This window comes from Chelonoidis abingdonii, chromosome 15, assembly GCF_003597395.2.
Source record: "Chelonoidis abingdonii isolate Lonesome George chromosome 15, CheloAbing_2.0, whole genome shotgun sequence".
In the NCBI taxonomy this organism is placed as follows: domain Eukaryota; kingdom Metazoa; phylum Chordata; order Testudines; family Testudinidae; genus Chelonoidis; species Chelonoidis abingdonii.
The window spans coordinates 22056493-22077491 of record NC_133783.1 but is presented as its reverse complement, the minus strand read 5'-3'; the positions used below and the strand labels follow the sequence as shown (position 1 = coordinate 22077491).

At 42.4% G+C, this 20999-nt stretch overlaps 1 protein-coding gene across 5 annotated transcripts in view; it reads right to left on the bottom strand.

The window, feature by feature from the left end:
- The window catches only part of TET1 (tet methylcytosine dioxygenase 1), a 146133-nt gene that overhangs the window by 81475 nt on the left and 43659 nt on the right, over window positions 1–20999 (bottom strand). For all 5 annotated transcript variants that reach the window (XM_032795239.2, XM_032795240.2, XM_032795241.2 and 2 more), the window contains 3 exons: window positions 16614–19161; window positions 11575–11665; window positions 10853–10946 (listed from right to left, as the gene is read on the bottom strand). In XM_032795239.2, the coding sequence (XP_032651130.1) occupies window positions 10853–10946; window positions 11575–11665; window positions 16614–19161 (2733 nt within the window). The remainder of the gene's footprint in view (window positions 1–10852; window positions 10947–11574; window positions 11666–16613; window positions 19162–20999) is intronic.

Below are 20999 nucleotides of genomic sequence, written 5' to 3'. Positions count from 1 at the left end.
GGTGTTCTAATTAAAGTAGCTATATCCACTGCCTTCTAGAAAGGTCTTAATTGGCTCCAGGTGCCTTGATTAACCTGGAGCAACTGCCATTTGGTTACCATGGTCCTAGGGATTTGTTTAGCCTGGGGCTAACATACCTGTTTCTCAGTACTTTACTGTAGCCATCTGGCCTTGCCCCATCACAAATTCTATTCACTAGTTTTTCTAATTTAATTGGCATAAATTGTTTCTGAAGTCTGTAAAGAAATCTGTTTCCACAACTATTTGGTCATCGCTTCAACAAGCCTGCCAATTTTCCATATCTTCATAACATGAAATTCAATATATCTGCTGTCTAAGAGATTCAATTTTTGATCAACTTTTGTCTTTAAACAGTTCCCTTCCTTCTCTTCTTCCATACTTGCAGGTGGAGAGTTGGCCAGTGAATATAAAGAATATGGAATCTTCAGTGGATTAGGGTAAAAGTTTATAATTTATCATTTTAGCTTTCCTTTTTTATCTTATTACTATTAACTTGTATTACAGTATGGTCCTGAATCATAGCCAACCTCAGGGCTCCATTGTATTAGGTACTGTACCTACACATAGTAACAGAGACCTTGCCTTAAAGAACTTGCAATCTAACAGACAAAACATACAAAAAGTCTTGACATTTTATTATGGAACTCTATGCTCTATGAAGTTTTACCCCAAGCATAATCATAGTTCTTGGGACAGCTCTTTCCAGAAGCTCTAACAGCCATAACCCACTCTAAAAGGGACAAGGAAGAGTGGAGTGGAGGCAGAACTACGGTCTGCACAATCCTTGATAGGAAGACCCCCCACCATGGTGTAGTTCCACTCCACCAATTACTTAGCACTGTTCCTGAATGACAAAACTGACCTCCAAAACCTCTCTCCTCCTTTCCTTTGTAATTAGTACAGGATTTCTCCAGCTATTTCTGTTACTTACACAGTACATCCAGACTACCCGCTGTATCGGCAAGTAGCGATCGATTTTTCGGGGATCGATATATCGCGTCTCATTTAGACGTGTTATATCGATCCCCGAACGCACTCCTGTCGACTCTGGAACTCCACCAGAGTGAGCGGCAGTAGCAGAGTCGACACAGGGAGCTGCAGACGTCGATCCCGCGCTGTGAGGACCCAGGGTAAATCGATCTAAGGTACTTCGACTTCAGCTACGCTATTTATGTAGCTGAAGTTGCGTAGCTTAGATCGATACCCCCCGCAGTGTAGACCAGCCCACAGATTCCTCTATGTAAAGCAGACTTTCTGTTATATTCTCAATAATGCTGCTCAGACATTATGACTATAGTTTTGCTTTCCTTTCTTTCAGAGCACCATTTAAATGTCTCAGAAAGTATTTCTTCAAACAATAGAGGAAATTAACATTATCTAACACAAATAGTCTTGAAAAACATAATACAATGGAATTCTTCAAACTTTCCATATCAAATACTATCATCTTCATCTTCTCCCATTGAATTCTATGATGGGCAGTGTCTTGTCTGCCTAACATGACCTTAATCAGTTATAGCAAGTTTATTTAACATTTAGTGTTATATAAATTATGCTTTAATCTTGTAATTTATGCTGTGTGACAGTTAGCTTGTGAAAGGAGATAGGTCCCTTTACATAGTAATGAAACATTCTCTTCCAAACAGCAATGAAGGCTATCGATAGAGCTGATGAAACTTTTTGTGAATGTCTTAGATACCTCCAGCTAGTTTTACATAGTCAAAGTGGGACAGAAAACCTTTAATTAAATGAACATCAGTGTTTCTGTGACAGCAGATAGGAAAGGAAACAAGAAGCGATATCAAAGATATGAAGCCGGTATCAAGAGGGGACAGAGTCCTGTGGCCCCTAATAGACTAACAGACGTATTGGATTGGAGCATAAGCTTTCGTGGGTGAATACCCACTTCGTCAGACGCATGTGGTGGAAATTTCCAGAGGCAGGTATAAATATGCAGTCAAGAATCAGTCTAGAGATAACGAAGTTAGTTCAATCAGGGAGGATGAGGCCCTCTTCTAGCAGCTGAGGTGTGAAAACCAAGGGAGGAGAAACTGCTTTTGTAGTTGGCTAGCCATTCACAGACTTTGTTTAATCCTGAGCTGATGGTGTCAAATTTGCAAATGAACTCAAGTTCATCAGTTTCTCTTTGGAGTCTGGTCCTGAAGTTTTTTTGCTGCAGGATGGCTACCTTTAAACCTGCTATTGTGTGTCCAGAGAGGTTTAAGTGTTCTCCTACAAGTTTTTGTATATTGCCATGGTGATCCAGAGAGATCCATGACTAACACAGCTACCCCTCTGATACTTGTATCAAGAAGGTATTCCATGACACCAGGGACAGGAGGAGGAAGAACTTAGTACAGTGCACACAAACTTCCTAAAACTAAGCTGACAGGCTAAAATAAGCCCTTTTTTGTTATTTCGCATCAGACTGTAGCCACAGACTGCCCTCAGAAAAGACTGCTGCTGTTTTATTAAAAGGTTAGTATGTGGGGAAATGAGGCCGTCCCTAGTAAAGATGACCAACCATTGCCTATTGTTTTTGTTGGGAATGAAGCCAGCTGGCTACTAGGAAAGATGGCTGCCCTGTATGCTATATGTTTAGAAAAGTTTACTGCGCAGGCTGACTATGATGATGTCAGGAAAAACTTCACATATCAGAGTCTGCAATGCAAAACCTATAAGTGATGCTATTGAAGCTAACTTAGGGTACACTAGAAACGCTACAGTGAAGCAGTTGCAGTGCTGTAGCAGAGCTATTTACTACAGGGACAAAACGAGTTCCATCACTGTAGTAAACCCACCTCTCCAAGAGGCGGTAGCTAGATGAATGGAACAATTCTTCCGTTGACCTAATGGTGTCTACACTAGGGCTTAGGTCAGCTTCATTACATCGCACAGAGTGTAAAATTTTTCACAGCTTTGAGTAATGTAGTTAAGCCAACCCAACTTTGCAGCGTATACCAGCCCTAAAATGCCTACGCTCATAAGTTAAGACTGATATTACTATGAACCCAAAGAGTATTTTACAACGATCTTACGAGCAAAATTCTGTTCTCACAATTGTTTTATAAAACAAAAATTACAAGAAAAAAGTTCACTTTCTTGTACCATTTCACAGTTGTCTGTAGCTTTATTTTGCTAACCCAATTTCAAATTGTCACATAAGCAGCTAATAACATGGATTTAAACTCTATACTTAGCCAATAAATCTTAAGTGATATAATTGTTTCAGGAATTCTAGGAGTGATACACTGACCAAGTTCTCTGTGACATAGAAAATAACAGGTTTAAAGTCCTCTACAGTTCACTAATTCCGCTTATCTCCTACCTCCATGCAAAACCCCAGCGGCTTCTTCAAGACTTTTTGTGTATATGGGCCCAAGCCAATGCACACTGAAATCAACAGAAGGGATTCATGGGAGGTGGATTATACAAAAAAGAGTTATACTCTCAAGATAGGTATCAGATACACACAGAGCCTGATGTTGCGTCCACTGAAGTTAGTATACTACTACAGTAGTTCAGGATCAGGCCCAGAGTGAACGGCTCATGATCAACCTATACAGAAAATTAATCAGCAAAATATTTCACATAAATTAACTACAGTAAATCTTGATTTGCCATCAGACAAGGCTAAATTAACTGAGTAAATTATTTCCTATGAATGATTCACTTAGCTCTTGTCATAAACGCTGATAAGATAATGGAACCAATTGTGTTGACTTCATACATCAACGGCCTGCAATAAAGAATGTGCAGTAATGTCATGTTGCTTCTACTATACAATTGGGCTAGCATTTCATACAAAAAGGACAGAACAACTCAGAATGACTAAGAGCAGGAATACTGGCTTTATCAATTCATTATGAAGAAATGTAAGGTAATGACATTAAGTACAAAAAAGCAAGTAAAAGAGATGCATTCACCTTGGCAATATGGCACAGAACAAGGAGATAGTAGCTGATCACATATTTATTACACATACAATTTTGAAATCTTAGGCAAAATTCTGACCTGGAGTATGTAATAAGCCAACACAATTTGATGATGAATAAACAGAAGTCACAAAAATGCAAGTCTGTGGAAGTTATTCTGTCAGTGTATAAGAATATAATGAGCCCAATGTTTACATTGTTACACACAGTTTAGCTCATTTGATTATAAAAACAGTATTACAGCTACTGCTGACAGCAGCCAAAGTGCTAATAGAATTCAAAGGGGGAAATGATGGTCCTACTGACATCAATAGGAAATGGAAACTCCTTATTCTTGTGCACTTAGAGTTAAATATGATCTATGAGTAAATTTTTAAATTTAGTTTTCTCTCATCACATTCACAATATTATTTGCTTCATGGTGAGTAATGGTACTTTGTGACTGTGATTGGTGAAGAATAGTGAAAACATTTGATATAGACAAAATTTACAACAAAATTTCTTCTGCCATGCTCAAATCCCAAATATAGCCACTTTCTGTGAACATTTTGCATTGAGAATATAAATTGTAAATTCTGACACTAAGTATCTGAACTGAAAATAGTATATTTTATATGGGATGGAACTCTTCTTAACAACAGAGGGAAGAGGTTCCTAAAACTTCTTACCAGAACCTTTGCACAGTGGCAGTTAAACTAGCCAGACAAGGATCAGAATGCTCTCATACTAACTAGAGCCAAAAGCTGAACCTCACACTTAAGAGTTCACTATTGTACCACATTGTACTCACTGGTTTTACAGATTAGGAAATATGGAATTATACAATAAATAGGGCTGTCAATTAATCACAGTTAACTCAGGTGTACAGGGCTCACTTTATATTATTATTTTTATTACAAATATTCGCACTGTAAAAAAGACAAACAAAAGAAATAGTATTTTTCAATTCACCTGTACTACAATGCAATGCAATCTCTTTATCGTGAATGCAACTTATAAATGTAAATTTTTTTTTACATAACTGCACTCAAAAACAAAAGAATGTAAAACTTTAGATCCTACAAGTCCACTCGGTCCTACTTCTTGTTCAGCCAATCACTACGACAAACAAGTTTGTTTACATTTATGGGATATAATGCTGCCCTCTTCTTATTCACAATGTTATCCAAAAGTAAGAACAGGCGTTCGAATTGCACTGTTGAAGTCAGTGTTGCAAGGTATTTACATGCCAAATGTGCAACACATTCATATGCCCCTTCATGTTTTGACCACTATTACACTGTACACTTTGTATTCCGTGTTGTAATGGAAATCAATATATTTGAAAATATAGAAAACATCCAAAATATTTAAATAAATAGTATTCTATTATTGTTTAACAGTGTAAGTAAATTTAAATTAAATTAATCATAACTTCTTTTTTTTTTTATTGTTTGACAGCCCTAGTTGATAGGAAAGATCAATTCCTGTGGGGTCAATTTCCCCTAAGCTGTGAGATTTGGAAGCATGCGTTCCAGCCTATCAGGGAGACATCTGTAGTAACGATCCTTGTGGGCGCAGGCTGCAAGAATGGAAATCCCCCACACCCCTTTTGTGGATCCTTCCACCAGTTTAGAAAATCGAGGACCCTCCAAGGTACAGATGCCTGCCTGGATAGACTGTGGTTGTTAGAATGTAGACAGTTGTCAGACATTCCTGAAGACACCAGGAATGTAGTCTTGCTAAGGGTGTCACAAATGTACTGGCTGCCATACGGCCCAGAAATTTCAGGCAAGACCTGTGTTGTTTGTGGGCTCTGTTGTATTGCTGAAATGAGGCTGGACATTGTGGCAAATCTGTCCTTTGGCAAGCATGTTATGGCAGTGGAAGAGTCCTGAGGGGCCCCAATGAAGTCTATTAGCTGAGTGGGTGCGAGGGCAGACTTTTCCTTGTTGATGCAAAGGCCTAGTGAGTGGAACAGAGAGAGGGCTATGCTGGTTGCTATCTATACTTCAAGAAATGAGCAATTTTTCAGGACCCATTCATCCAGCAGTGAAAGATAATTATTCCCATCTGGCAAAGATGGGATGTGGTGGCCAAGAGAACTTTGGTAAAGACCCTTGGGGAGGTGGAAATGCCAAAAGGTAGGACATGATACTGGTAGTGGTCCCAGCCAATCACAAAACATAGGAAACATCTGTGCAAGGGGTGTATGGTGATATGAAAATAAGTGTCCTGAAGGTTGAGGTGACAAACTAATCTCCCAGATCCAGAGAGGGAATCGTCACTGCTAGGGTTACCATCCTGAAGCACTGAGAGCAGACAAAGGTGTTCAAGGTCCTAAGATCCAGAACTGGTCTCCTACCCAACCCCTCTCCCCAGATTTTCTTTGGGATGAGGAAGTATCAGGAATAGAACCCTTTTCTGACTAAATCTGGGGGAACATATTCAATTGCTCACAGTGTTAGGAGGGATTGAATCTCCTGCCTCATGAGAAGCTTGTAAGTAGGGCACCTGAAGAGGGACGGGGTAGGGAGGGGCATGGAGTAAGGACGGGAACTGGATGGAATAACCTGTAGAAATCACCTCCAAGCTCCACCTGTCTGAGGTGATGAGCCCCCAGGAAAATAGAAAATGAGAGAGATGGTCCCCATAAAGGTGGAAGGGGGAAAGGTGCAGCATAGGATCCAAACTAGGAAAATGTTCATGACCCTCAACCAATGGGTCAAAGGGATTGTTTTGAGGATGTCACTTTCTGGGAGTTCGCTGTAGAGCAGTGGTTTTCAAACTTTTGTAATGGTGACCCCTTTCACAGTGCAAGCCTCTGAATGTGACCCCCCTATATTTAACCCCAGTTTGAGAACCCCTACAGAGGCTGATCCTTTCTTAGTGAACCTGGGCTTCTTCCTAGAGAGTTCAGCTGTTCTCATTTGCTGGTAGTGGAATGTGCAAGACCACTGAGCCATCTGTAATCTACTGTATTTTCCCTTTGCCCAAGGTGGCCCAGAGAGCATAGTGTAACCTGAGAATCTTTAAGAGAATGAAGTGACACATGGCATCACTAAGGGCTCCTCAAAGGGAAGATCCTTGGGGATAAGTAGGCTCCAGGAGGTGAGCTGGTCCTGGCTGAACGTGTCTCTTGGAACCCCTCAGCAATGACGATTCATGCTCTCCCGTAATTCAAAGGTCCTAATGGAGTAGGACCCTGGATGGTACTGGGGACTCTGGATAGAGACCCTCAGGAGTCAGTATGTCAGATGGTTCTGGAGGCACTACAGAAGTGTGATCAGTATGCCTTCAATGTCTGGCTACAGAAGACAATACTGATGACAATTTCAGCTTGGCTCTGGAGTCCTTGTGTTTCAAAGGCACTGAGTTTGGTGCTGATGCCAGTGGCACTCTAAGCTGTTTACCCGATTGCTTCTGGGTATGCAGCATAGTCTTCTTAGCTGGTGCTGTGTCCTTGGTACTGGAGGGGAGGGACCTTCAGCTGTACCCATGCGAGAACACTAGGTCTCCTGAGACCCAGATCGATAGGGTGACTTTCCCATTTGCTTATCCCATTCTGGAAAAAGGGGTCTTTTATTCTTTGAGGGTTCAGACGGTGCTGAAGGACCCCCAGGGTCTTTGGTTAACCCTGTCGCAGAGATGGTTGCCAAGGCTTTCTGAGCAACTGGATCCAAAGTACAGGGGGTGAATCAGATACCCCCCTCCCTCCCAAGTCTCACAGAATGCTTTACCAACAGGAGTTTTAGTCTGTCCTCCCTCCGTTTCTTAGATCTGCTTTAAAACCTGAGCAGAACTTACATTTGGAAATGATGTGAGTCTGACCCTAGGCCAGTGACTCTCAACCTTTCCAAACTACTGTACTCCTTCCAAAAGTCTGATTTGTCTTCAGTACCCCCAAATTTCACCTCAATTAAAAACTACTTGCTTTCAAAATCAGACTTAAAAAACAGACATGTCACAGCACACTATTACTGAAAAATTGCTTACTTTTCCATTTTTACCATATAATTATAAAATAAATCGACTGGAATATAAATATTGTACTTACATTTCAGTATATAGTATACAGAGCAGTATAAACATGTCACTGTGTGCATGAAAGTATAGTTTGTACTGAGTTTGCTAGTGCTTTTTATGTAGCCTGCTATAAAATTAGGCTAATATCTAATGAGTTAATGTAATCCCTGGAAGCAGGGCCGGTGCTTCCATTTAGGCGACCTAGGTGGTCGTCTAGGGCACCAGGATTTGGGAGAGCGGCATTTTGCTTACTCGCTCTGGGACCCACCGCCAAAGTGCCCCGAAGACCGGGAGCGTGGAAGGACCCCCCCACCGCAGAATTGCCGCCAACGACCGGGGGCGCGGAAGGATCCCTGCCTAGGGCGCCAAAAACCCTGGCGCTGTTCCTCCCTGGAAGACCTACATGTACCCCAGGTATGCGTACCCCTGGTTGAGAACCACTGACCTAGGCAGTAGAGGCAACTTGAATGTCCATTGCCATGGGGGGGGGGGAGAAAGACCTATGGCTGATCCAGCAGGATCTGAAGCCCAGGGTGCTGGGCATAACCCATATACAAGGCTGTAGATCAAGGCACAGACTGGGCAAAAGAGAAAGGGAAGGGAATCCCCATCCCCCTCCTCAAAGCATAAACTCTGCTAAATAACAAAGAAACAAACAAAGAAAAAGAAAAAAAATACTAAAGAAAAGAAAGAAAGATAAGTGAGAGAGATAGGAAACTGCATAGTTAGGTAATAGACACCGTGACACTCTGGCTCAAGCCACAGGCAGTAGAAAAGTAACTGGAGGGACAGCGGGTCTGCCCACTCCCTATATACCAGAGTTGGGCAAAGTACAGCCCGCAGGCCACCCTCCTGTCTGGCCCCTGAGCTCCTGCCCCTTTAGGCTAGCCCTCGGTCCCTCCCCTGCTGTTCCCCCTCCCCCAGAGCCTCAGCTCACTCCGCCGCCAGCACAATGCTCTGGACAGCAGGGCTGCAAGCTCCTGGGGCAGCACAGCTGCAGAGCTGGGGCCTGATCCGGTGCTCTCTGCTGCACGGTGGCATGGCTGGCTCCAGGTGCTCTGGGCAGAGCAGCTGTAATACTCCCAGCCACTGGTGCTCCAGGCTGCGCTGTAAGGGCGCAGCGGGGGTTGGATAGAGGGCAGGAGAGTTCGGGGTGGTGGTCAGGGGGCAGGGGTGTGAATGGGGGCAGAGGTTCGCAGGGGGCAGTCAGGAAGGGGGGGGTTGAATGAAGTAGTGGGAGGCAGTGAGGGGCAGGAGTTCCAGGGGGACAGTCAGGAAGGAGAGGGGAGTTGGATGGGGCGGCGAGGGATAGTCAGGAGCAGGGTTCCCCGAAGGGCACTCAGGAAGGAGCAGGGGAGGGGGTTGGATGGAGCGGCAGGGGGGCAGTTGGGGCAGAGGTCCCTGGGGGGCAGTCAGGAAGGAGCGGGGTGGGGGTTGGATGGAGCGGCGGGGGGCAGTCAGGGGCATGGGTTCCAGGAGCTGTCAGGAATGAGAGGAAGGGTTGGATGGGGTAGCGGCGGGCAGTTGAGGCAGGAGTTCCGGGGGCGGTCAGGGGACAGGAAACAGGGGGTTGGATGGTGCAGGAGTCCCGGAGGGGCCATCAGGGGGCAAGAAGCAGGAGGGGTCAGATAGAGGGTGGTGCCGGGCCACACCTGGCTCTTTGGGGAGGCACAGCCTCCACTAACCGGCCCTCCATACAATCTTGGAAATCCAATGCGGCCCTCAGGCCCAAAAGTTTGCGTGCCCCGCTATATACCCTCGTATCGGAACACAAGGGTGTTTAGGGTGCAGGGGCAGACCCACGGACACTGCTGATGAATGCACTTGCTGATGAGAAGTACCCACAGGGACACTATTCAAAGATTATTTATTTTCCTCTATGAAAAGAACTTTATAATCTTTTTTTGGGTCCTCAATTCACTTAAAACTTATGAATTTTAAAACATCACATGCACATGTAATGAACACTTGCTGTGCTAAGTCTAAAGAAATGATTTGGTAATTCCAAAATTATAGGTAATATGTGCTAAACATACAATATTGCTCATGCACATGTATATAAATCTCTAGGTTTTTGTTGTACAGTCACAGTATTATTATATACACTTTATCTTCACCATTTCAGCTATGAAATTACTTTCTAAATCTACCTCTGATTACATAGTCCTGAATGTCACAATGAAAATATTTCTAAAACCACCTCCATTAAGATTTCCAAAATCTAGCTGCAAGACTTCTGCCTACATCAACTGTTCCAGCAAGAATAAAGACAACCAGTTCTTTCCTAGCTCTTTCCTGAAACTTGTCTCTGTTACCACATTTCCTGGCTCCCATAAAACAATAAGTGATACAAGTCATAGGGTAAAAACTAAATGCTATAGCATCTACATTTCCGAGATCTGAGTTCACTTCCTCAAAGATAGTAGTGAGTGCTACGGTATCTCAAAGCTGCACTTCTTTATCCACTTCCACCACACTTTGTATGTTATCTTCAGGCACTCACAGAACTGAAAGGTGGTTTTAAAACGTCATTGCACAGCTTTCCATCTCTCCTGAGCAACCATGCCTTCCTTTATCTCTTTTACTCACAGTAACATTGTTCACTAGGGACTCTACCTTCCAAAAACTGTCATGATCCTCCTTTTCTTGATCTGGTCACTTCTCCTTTGAACACCGTTCTATCTTTCTGTAAACTACATTATGACACAATGAACCAGAGCTTAAAAATATAAAACAATACCATAAGTGCACGTTTTCCTCAGCTGTAACAGACAGGAGATATCTATGAAGAACTACATATTCAACCAAGAATCAGGTGCCATTTATGCTACAAAACTATATTGTCAAAATGTAAACACACAAAACAGAATTACACTAACAGAAAAACTTACCCATTTGGCAATTGGACAACCCTGAGAGCTTTTTCCTTCCTTGCCTGTATAAACCACTACCTCTATTCTTACAGCACTTCCTTTTGCTCCATACCTGCATAAAATGAAAAGTTTATGAATATAAACTAGACTCCCTTTTAAGCACCTGTTAGTAGTTTAAACTGGGAACTGAAAAGGAACAAAATATTTGTCTATTTTAAGATGTGAAAAAGCACTTTTTACATTAAAAATAAATCTGCAAATACCATTTTAAAATCCTCCTTTCTTCGCCCAAAAAACTACTGCAGCTAGTGTTGTGTCATTTTGGAAAAAGAAATTGTCCCTTTGATTTCTGTATGTAGAGAACTTGTTCTATAACTTTATTTATTCTTTCATTATTTTGACTCCTCTCTGTATTTCTGCATATATATATTTGCTTGTTTGCCTACAGGGCTCTTGAGAACCAAATTTTGACTTCCTTGGGAGTTGAAAGAACCCAGCACCTGGAAAGACTGGAAATTGCTTTTGCTCTAAAAAGATGACAACATTTGGTGTTGATGCAATAGTTCAGTCTGTGTACATCAGAAAGAGAAGATGTGGTACAAATAACTATTAGGAGGGAAAAGAGGCGAAGGCAGGCAAAGGCCAAACATAATGTCAGCTGTACCATATTATTTTCTTCTTTTATGTTTATACAATAATAAATGATTTTTATCACTATGTAGTGAACTGATTTTTCTCACCTGTTTTCCATTATTTCCCTGACAGCAGCAACACTTGGTCCTGTCCCAAGGTGTGTATAATATGGGCCTTCATCTTTCTCTATAATTTGCTCTGCAGGAAGGATCAGAAAAATAAATTTGGCATTTACAAAATTTATTTACAACATTAAATAATAACTACACAAGTCTGTTACATAATTAAATGTTACATAATGGAATTAAATGCATAAAATCTTAAAGCCTTTAATCATGATTAATACATAGTATATTAATAGGCTTCTTCTTAAAGAAGCAATAAAATGCAACCTTTGTGAAATTTGCTGTCTTCCATAACCTGATAATGGACTTTTCCCTTGACATTCTAAGTAAATCAACTAATAACAACAACAATATTTTGTACTTCTAGAGCACTTTCTATGAAAGATTTAAAATATTTATGAATATATATGAATTAAACCTGACAATACCCCTCTGAAGTAGGGAAATTTTCTTTCTTCAGTTTAGACATAGGGGAATTGAAGCATAGAGAAGTCAAACCCAGTGTCACACAGGAACCAGCAGCAGAACTGGGAACACGACACATATCTCCTCACTCTCTATTTGGTGCTTTATGCACAAGACCAGAATTTTAGGACCAGAATAAGTAATCAGCCCCAATGAGCATGTTTTGTTGTTTGATCTGACTTAGTTCACACAAGCTGGGGAGTGATTTAGTTCACACCCCTGCACTAACCTGCCACAGACTTAGGTCTTGGCTACACTGGCGCTTTACAGCACTGCAACTTTATCTCTCAGGGGTGTGAAAAACACACCTCTGAGCGCAAGTTACAGCGCTGCAAAGCACCAGTGTAAACACTGCCCCAGCACTGGAAGTGCGGCTCTGAGCACTGTAAGCTAATCCCAACGAGGAGGTGGAGTACCTGCAGCTCTCCCAGCGCTGGCGCTGCAACCACACTTGCACTTCAAAGCGCTGCTGCGGGAGCGCTCCCGCGGCAGCGCTGGATAGCTGCAAGTGTAGCCATACCCTTAGGGCTTGGCTACGCTTGAGAGTTACAGCACTGGTGGTGGCTTTACAGCGCTGTAACTTACTCCCTGTCCACACTGGCAAGGCACATACAGCGCTGTATCTCCCTGGCTACAGCACTGGTTGTACTCCACATGGACGAGAGGAATAAAGAGAACAGTGCTGGTGCTGCAGTGCTGGAGTGCCAGTGTAAACAGTGATTAATCTTACTATGCTGTAACTGACCTTCAGAATTCTCCCATAATGCTTTTAACTAAAGAACTCTCATTGTTTTGTTGTGATGCCTCTCTTTGTTTTGTTGTGAACTCGGGGCTCCCAGAGCTGCTTATCTAAAAAACAAACACAGCAATTGTTTGCTCAAGCAGAGGCAGGCAGGGAATGTCCACAGCTAGTGTTTGCTTGAGGAGAGAAACAGCACGGGGGCGGGGGGGAAGGGAGTCCTACAGAGCAGCTGCTTATCTGGTCTGAAGATTATTTGCATTTAAGAGTGAATGAGAGAGGGGTGCGGGAAGTGGTCGGAATTTGCAAGGCAGCTGCTGACAGTGTCGGCTCCAAAAATCCACAGTCTCTCTCCCCCCCGCTCCCTGTCACATTTCACCCCACCTCCCTCTTTTGAAAAGCACGTTACAGCCACTTGAACACTGGGATAGCTGCCCATAATGCACCACTCCCAACACCGCTGCAAATGCTGCAAATGTGGCCACACTGCAGCACTGGTAGCTGTCAGTGTGGCCACACTGCTGCGCTTTCCCTACACAGCTGTATGAAGACAGCTTTAACTCCCAGCGCTGTACAGCTGCAAGTGTAGCCAAACCCTTAATCTTTGTCACCTGAGTTCTCTGAAAGTCAGAAAACATGAGAGAACTACATATCATTGGTGCCACCAGTTAAGCAGTGTCAGTAAAACTCTCAAACCACATTTGTTCTGAAGGTTTCTAGCCAGAACTTTATTAAACTTTTTTAATGCCACACCTCAGAACAAATCAACCAAAACAGTTACCTGGTACAGCTGGTCAAAAACATTCCAACAAAATATCTTTCCATCAAAATTTGTCAATTCGTCAAAATTGAAATGTTTGGTAGAGACAATTTGATTTTGACAATGTTCCAAAGGAAATCTGCCTTATTTTCTCCCAGTTCACCTGCTTGGCTCCTGGTCAGCCTGCCAGGTGGACTACCACAGGCTATATCTGTACAACAGACCTTAGAGCGGCACAGCTGTACTGCTGCAGCTGTACCACTGTAAGGTCTCCCATGCAGCCATTCTATGCGGATGGGACAGAGTTCTCCTGCCAGCATAATTAAACCACCCCCAGCGAGTGGCACTAGCTATGTCAGCAGGAAAGCATCTTCCACTGACACAGCACTGTCCACACCGGCGCTTTTGTCACTGAAACTTATGTCAGTCAGGGGTGTGGTTTTTTCACAGCCCTGACTGACAAAAGTGCTAGTGTACACAAAGCCCCAGAGAGCAGGGAATTCCTGGCTCCAGGGCAGCCCTGCCAAGGAGATACCCAGAGCCACAGCCTCAGTCCATTTTGTAGTGAATTTCAAAATGTTGGGGGGAGGGTGTCCTGAATTAAAACTAAACCCATTTTCAAAATACTGAAATCTTCCATGAAGTGGAGTTACCTTTCTCCCCCCAGCTTTATTCGTTGGCCAACCTGAGTCCTGAAGGTGTACTTTCACTGTAGGCTTTGAAGGCCTATGGGGTCCTATACTGACCTGTGGACTGCAGTCCCTTCCCACCACAATCCCTACCCACAGCATTCCCGCACGTAGGGTACGTCTACATAGCAGTGTGAGCAACACCCTTGCATCCACACACCAATTGTGCTAATCTTGGGCTCAGACCCAGGGTCCCAGGGCCTTGCAGAGCTGGAGGGTCTGAGCCTGTGCTAAGCTGGGACTTACAGTCCAAGCCCTATTGCTTTCCTATGTGCACATGCCTCTGGTTTCACTTGGGTCCTGGAAGTCCTCCGGATGTATCCCAGAGTTCCCAGCGGCAGAGGAGCAGTGCTGCAGGCAGCCAGTGTAGCGGTTGGAAGTGCCATTACTGCCTAGCCAAGTGTGCTTCCTCTTCCTGCTCTGGATCCTCCTCTCTGCTGCGCAGAGCTTGCCCAAAGCAGGAAGCAAAGCTGACAGGTGGTAAGCGGCTCTCAGCTGCCAGGATTTTGGGCTCATCCCTGCCCCAGTTGTGCTGTGCCAGGACCTCTCCTGCTCCCTCTCCCTGCAGGGCCATTACTTGGTCCTGCTCTGCTTTCTGTTCCTTGCTCCCAGGAAGCCCCCACCCTCCCTAGGGTTGCGTTTGCAGAGGTGCCTGGGTAGCATGCACTGTGAGGGCAGTGAGTGGGAGCCAGCCCCAAAGCTTCCCCCCAGTCTCCTGGGGATCTCTTATCCTGCATCGTGGGGTAGGTATGTGAGGGGGCAAGGATAAGTTATCCCCCAGGGGAGGGCTGCTGGAGCACACTGCACCCCAAGCCCTGGAGATGCTCTTCACTGTTTTGCAGCTGGCAGCAGACAGGCTGGGGTTTGTGTGTGTTTTTCCTCTGAAACCTACATTTTATGTAAAATTTCAAAACAAACAGACAAAAATAAATAAAACACAAACCAAAGCAAAACACTTTCATTGAACATTCCGTTTTAAAAATTAAGAAATTACAAAGTTTCATTTTAATAGTTTGACAACCCGAGAGACTGATGTCCTAATTATCCTCAGAACATTGTCCTGCCAATGCGACAGCCTACAGGGTGGAGAGTCCAATTCTCAGATTAGATGGTAGTTCAATATAAAGCCTTCTCAAACTGCAGTCACTGCCACCAAATGAGTTAATTACGCAGTTTATGTATTTGTGGGCTCCTTATGGGCGCCTGAGTCCCATCAACAGCACCGCCAGTTAAGAAACAGGGTGGGCAGTAGAGTTTCCCTACATTGCACCACATTCCTAGAACTAGAGTGTCAACATTGCTGTGTAGATATACCCTTAAACCGTCAGCTTCACCCTGTGAGGATGCCCTGTGTCTATGTAAGGCATCAAGGTCCCACACCATTGGTACAAACTGTTATGCCATTAGCCTCATCTCCCACACCCTAGCTAAGGGATTGTCTACACTACCAGAAAGATCGACGGGCAGCGATCGATCCAGCGGGCGTTGATTTATTGTGCCTAGTATAGACACGATACATCGACTGCCTATCACTCTAGCGTCAACTCCGGTACTCCATCTCAACAAGAAGCGCAAGGGGAATTGACGGGAGAGCGTCTCCCGTTGACACACCGCAGTGAAGACACCATGGTAAGTAGATCCAGGTACATCAACTTCAGCTACATTATTCACATAGCTGAAGTTGTGTAACTTAAATCGATCCCCCCTGTAATGTAGACAAGCCCTCAGACTCTGGGATAACAGACATCCATAATCCTTCTGCAAGGACTCCCACCACAGTTGTGACAAACTAGTTGTAAGGACCACCAATTAAGGCATCACAACCACCCATATCTGTGCCCTATCTCAAATTCTAGGTATGAATGTTCTCCCCTGCCTTGTCAGCCCTGTGCAGTATTTAGAAGAAGGCAAAAAATTCCTTGTGGCTTGGCCAATCTGTCATGTGGAAATTCCTTCCTAACCGTGAAAACAATGATTGATGAACTGGAGCCCACTCCCATGCACCAAGCCAGTGGTCACAAAGTCAAAAGGTGGGAAGATGGCCATTAGCTGGAGGGATGAATGAATGTCTCTCCCTCCCCACACAGGCCAATCACTGATCTGGTGACTTAAAACTTACCAACTGCAAGGCAGAGAAAGCCCATAAAAGCACCTCATTGAAGTTACCCACATAAGATGGGGTGGAGGGAAAAGCACCTTCCTCCCTCCCCTTGATGTCTAATTGGCAAGGTCGCAGCAAACAATGACCCTCATGGAGACAGAGGTCTGCACATAAAAATATTAAAAGGGTGCTTTCTTCTATTAAGAGGAGTGATGTGAATATATATTATTTGAAAGGTGCATGCAATAATTACCTAAAGGCACTTACCAACACAGTCACAGACTGGAAATTCAGACTGTCCTTTTTTGGTAGGTGTATCGATCAGATTTTTTGTAGGAGTGTCTAGGAACTTCATAGGAGATTCAAGAAAACTGCTGAGTGTATTCTTTGCCGGAGAACATCCCAAGTCACCTATACTCTGGGGGTTTTCAGTACCCAAGCTTGTTGATGTCAGAACTGTAATTTCACCTGCACAATCTATATTCCTGAGAGTTTCTATTGTGTGTGGTAAATGGGTCTCACAACAGGTAACTGGGAGTGTTTGCAACTTCTGATCCAATTGTTGCTCTGCAGCATTCTGCTGAAAATTTGCTTGGCCTTCATCAGATATTTCATGAGCTCTCTGGTTAGACTGATTAAGTGTTTGAGGCAAGGGATATGTCTGAATGACATTCATTGTTTGCTGTACCTGAGAATTATTATATTTTTCTGTAAACATCTGTACATTTTCACTTGGTCTGTTTGAATATGATTCTGTTTTAAGTTGTGAAGCAACCATAGGATTACTGGAGAGCAGGCCATTGTATTGTGAAGAGGTAACAACAATGTCACTATTCAGTGGATCAATACCTAGTGTGTCACTGGAGCCTACAGTTTTAATGTGCTCAGTTACTACTTCACAGCCAAACAGCCTGTCTTTTGTTTTCTCCCATGGTACCTCAGGTAGATGTCTATGGATTTTTATCTGAGTTTGTGGAAGAAATAATCTAGTTTTTTGTTGTGATGATAAAGTACTTTGATTCAGTTCCTTCTGTACTTTGGTTCTGGGAGATTTTTTTTTTGATGCAGCTATTTTCAAATCCTGTGGCATGGTACGACCAAGTGGTTTTGATGATATCCAAATGTCCTGCAATTCATTATGCTGGTATGCCAACTGCTCTTGCTGTTTTTGATTATTTTCTTGATAGTCCGGTACTTGAGGCTTCTTTTTGTGTCTTTGTTTCCATGGTACAGTTTTTCCTTTTTTATGTGTTGGCTGTTTTTGCTTTACTAACAACGAGCTATAATTGTGCCTTATAAACACAGATTGTTTTTTCTTCAGTAGGCACTGGTCCTGGTTATGTTTTGGCTGAATCTCATGTGATATTAGACTGAGAAGTGATGTCTTTACATCATTCTTCTGCTCTGGACTTGTCTGATTTGATTCAATTATTGCTGCAAGTTGAGTTAACTGTGTAGCTACATCTTCTTCATCCTGGCTGTGAATTCCTCCTTCCTTCATTGCAAAATTACTTTTCAAGTTCAGATCATTATAAGCTTTGTTTTTCTCAAACTGGCTCAATTTGCTACTTGTTTGATGGACATTACATGAATTGTTAAAACACGTAGCAATGGTAACTTTATCATACACAGAGTTTTTCTTGGTAGTATGACCTGAACATGACTTTGCATTAGGTACTGAAACAGACAAAGATTTGGTATCTCTTTGGGATACATGTGATCTATATGATCCACTGGTTGTATTAACAGATTTATCATGGGGTTCAGAAACAGTACTTTGACCATTGTACAATACTGCCTTATTAAGGGGCTGCTTCTGTGAACGAGCATAGCGACTAAAGAGATGTTGTTCATTCTGTAAGTAAGTCTCTTTGATTTCTTTTAATGCAGAAGAAGTCAAAGAGCAGGAAATGTCCCTTTTGTAATTATGGAGTAAATGGGACGTTGTTTGTTCAGCATGTTCAATATTTTTTGTTTTATCTGGTGCAGATGCTTCTAATGGGGCTTCTGATAATTTTGTTAATGCTTCAATAGCTACAACCTGCTCTACAGTTAAATTTCTGTTTTTAATCAGGGACAAAAAAGTTGGCTGAAGTGAGGAGTTTTCAAGTTGTGTCTCTTTGTTTGGTATTTTAACAGCATCTTTTTCAACATGGACTTCCTTTTCAGGCACAGGTGTGTAACATGATCTTTCCCTGGTGTTCACAATAGAATTAGTTTGCAAAACTGAATTGTCAGATCCTTGAAAGGTCTTGCAGGTACAGTTTGACTTCTGCCTCAAGAAAACATTTCCTTGTTTTTCTGGATGAGCACAGCAAACACCCGTTGTTAAAGTGCTTACAACATTATTCAGATTAGCAGTATTTGTTTGATGTGAAGGAGAGTTGTTTTCTCTGCAGTTACTTGTCAAATCTGCCCTTTCTTCTATAATTACTTTTGTCTGTGATACATCTGCTTCTGATGGTGGATAATGTATGTTTTTAATGCCATTTCTAATGGTTTGTATAAACAACTTTTTTGGCTCAACTAACTCACTGGGAGAGACTGCTCTTTCTTCTTCAAAATTTTGAAGGTGTTCATTATCTGTCACAGTTCCATGGATATCTCCATTGACACAGATGCTAAATGATGGTTTTTCATTATCTGTCCACTTCTCTGCTTCTAAGCCTGTCATGCTTTCTTTTTCATTAGACTGTACATTTTCAAAGGATACTGTTTGATTTGTTTTCACCCTGTATTTTTCACCATGACCGCATATACTGCATTCCATGAGTTCTGGTCTGAGGCCATTTACTGGTTTGTTTTCTAAATCTGCCTAAAAAACAATACAAAAAATAGTTGTATCAGCTGTTTAAACTGTAAGGTAAGAAGCAGTGACCCTACACTAATTAAACCCTTTCATGGTTGATGTAAGGAATGCCATGACTGAGCATTAGCAAACAGAGCAGTTCCAGAACAAGCCAGTAGCACAAGCAATCCATAAAAGAAGATCTGAAAACTAAGGACTTGATTCTCATTTATACTAAGGACCCCTTACACCACTCTAGCAATAAGTGCAAATGTAATGGGCTTTAGTATAACAAGAGTCAGGCCCTCAAGCCTCAATCCTGAAATGAACTTTGTACAAGCAGACACCTTATGCCTCTCTCCAGCTCACTGAAGGATTAAAGTCTAAGGCAGGGGTAGTCACTAGGCGGACTACTGGCCAAATCGGACTCCCAGACACTTTGAACAGACCCCGAAATCTTTTTATTTACATAATAAAATAATAATAATTAATAATATTATTTTCTCTGGGGTCTGAACCTTGACTACACCTTGCCCAAGAAATTTTGACCTTGACAAAAAATAACTGATTAACCCTGTTCTAAGAGCTTGTGTACATGAAAAAGTTTTACCAGTATAGTTATACTTGTGTAACTGCCCACGTGGACACTCTTATTTTAGTATAAGAGTAACTTGGGGGGGGGGTGTAGCTTAAACCTCTTCTAAAGCAACGTAAGCGAACCCCCACAAAAGTCACTCTTATTCCTGATTAAGTGTCCACATGGAGAGTTAAACTGGTATAACTGTATGTTTAAATTCACACCTTAAATTATACTTTAGACCTTTCCCATGTAGACACACTCTAAGAGAGATTTAAACAGCAAATAATACTTGTATGGTGATTTTAGATTAACTGTATTTTACCCAATTAAATGCTTCATTAAGTATCAGTACCTCTTTCACAATACACCATCGAGGCTGTTGTATATACACCATAGTGACTCCAGGAAGAGTATTAAGAGGGTACCCCTTCACTTCACCAGTTTAATCAAAGTCTTCCAAATTTTAGACTTTGATTTAAAATAAAAAGTTTCTAGTCCTAATCACTGTGAATAAAACCTTCCAGATGTGACACAAACATGTCACAATACACAACTGTCTTCCTGAAACTTCAGAGAGCTTGAAACAATGGACAGATTCTACCCCAACTCTCAGTGTTGCAACTGACAGCAGGATTTGGATGGAAAGCTCTAAGAGAGCTCTGAACTCGCAGCATTCAGCTAAATACTGCTTCAACTTTGAGGTCTGCCTGAGGACAATATAAAAAGTCTACATTAATAACATTTTCAAAGCAGGGGAGATGGGTGGGGATCTGAGCACATGCAAATCCCTGAAGGCTTGTGATAAAACTCTACACACCACTTAAGTTCTTTTTAAGCCTTACCACAGAGTTTAGGCAAGACTTAAATGTAAGGCCTTGTGAAGACCCTCTGCACAGGAGTGAATTTTACCATATTTAATGGAACAGAGCACTGTGAAGTTTCTTTTGTGTGGCAAATTGATAGGGATCGCCTGATGACAAGTGGAAAATTAGCACATACACATGGCTCAAGTGAATGTTTGCATTGTATCTCAGCAGAGCACTTTCTGACCACTGAACATTCTCTGATGTAACTGAGCAAATGTTTTTATTTTTCCATTTTAACTTCAATATTCTAATAATTTTTTAAGTGAAATGTGTTCTTCATCTTCACTGGGACTATACATATATTACCAGAACCACGTCAGGTGACTAGACGGAGTTGGAACATTTCATATTGGGAAGAATGCTAATAACGTGCATCATATAAGCTATCACTTTATGAAGGAAGGATCTATGTAATTTAA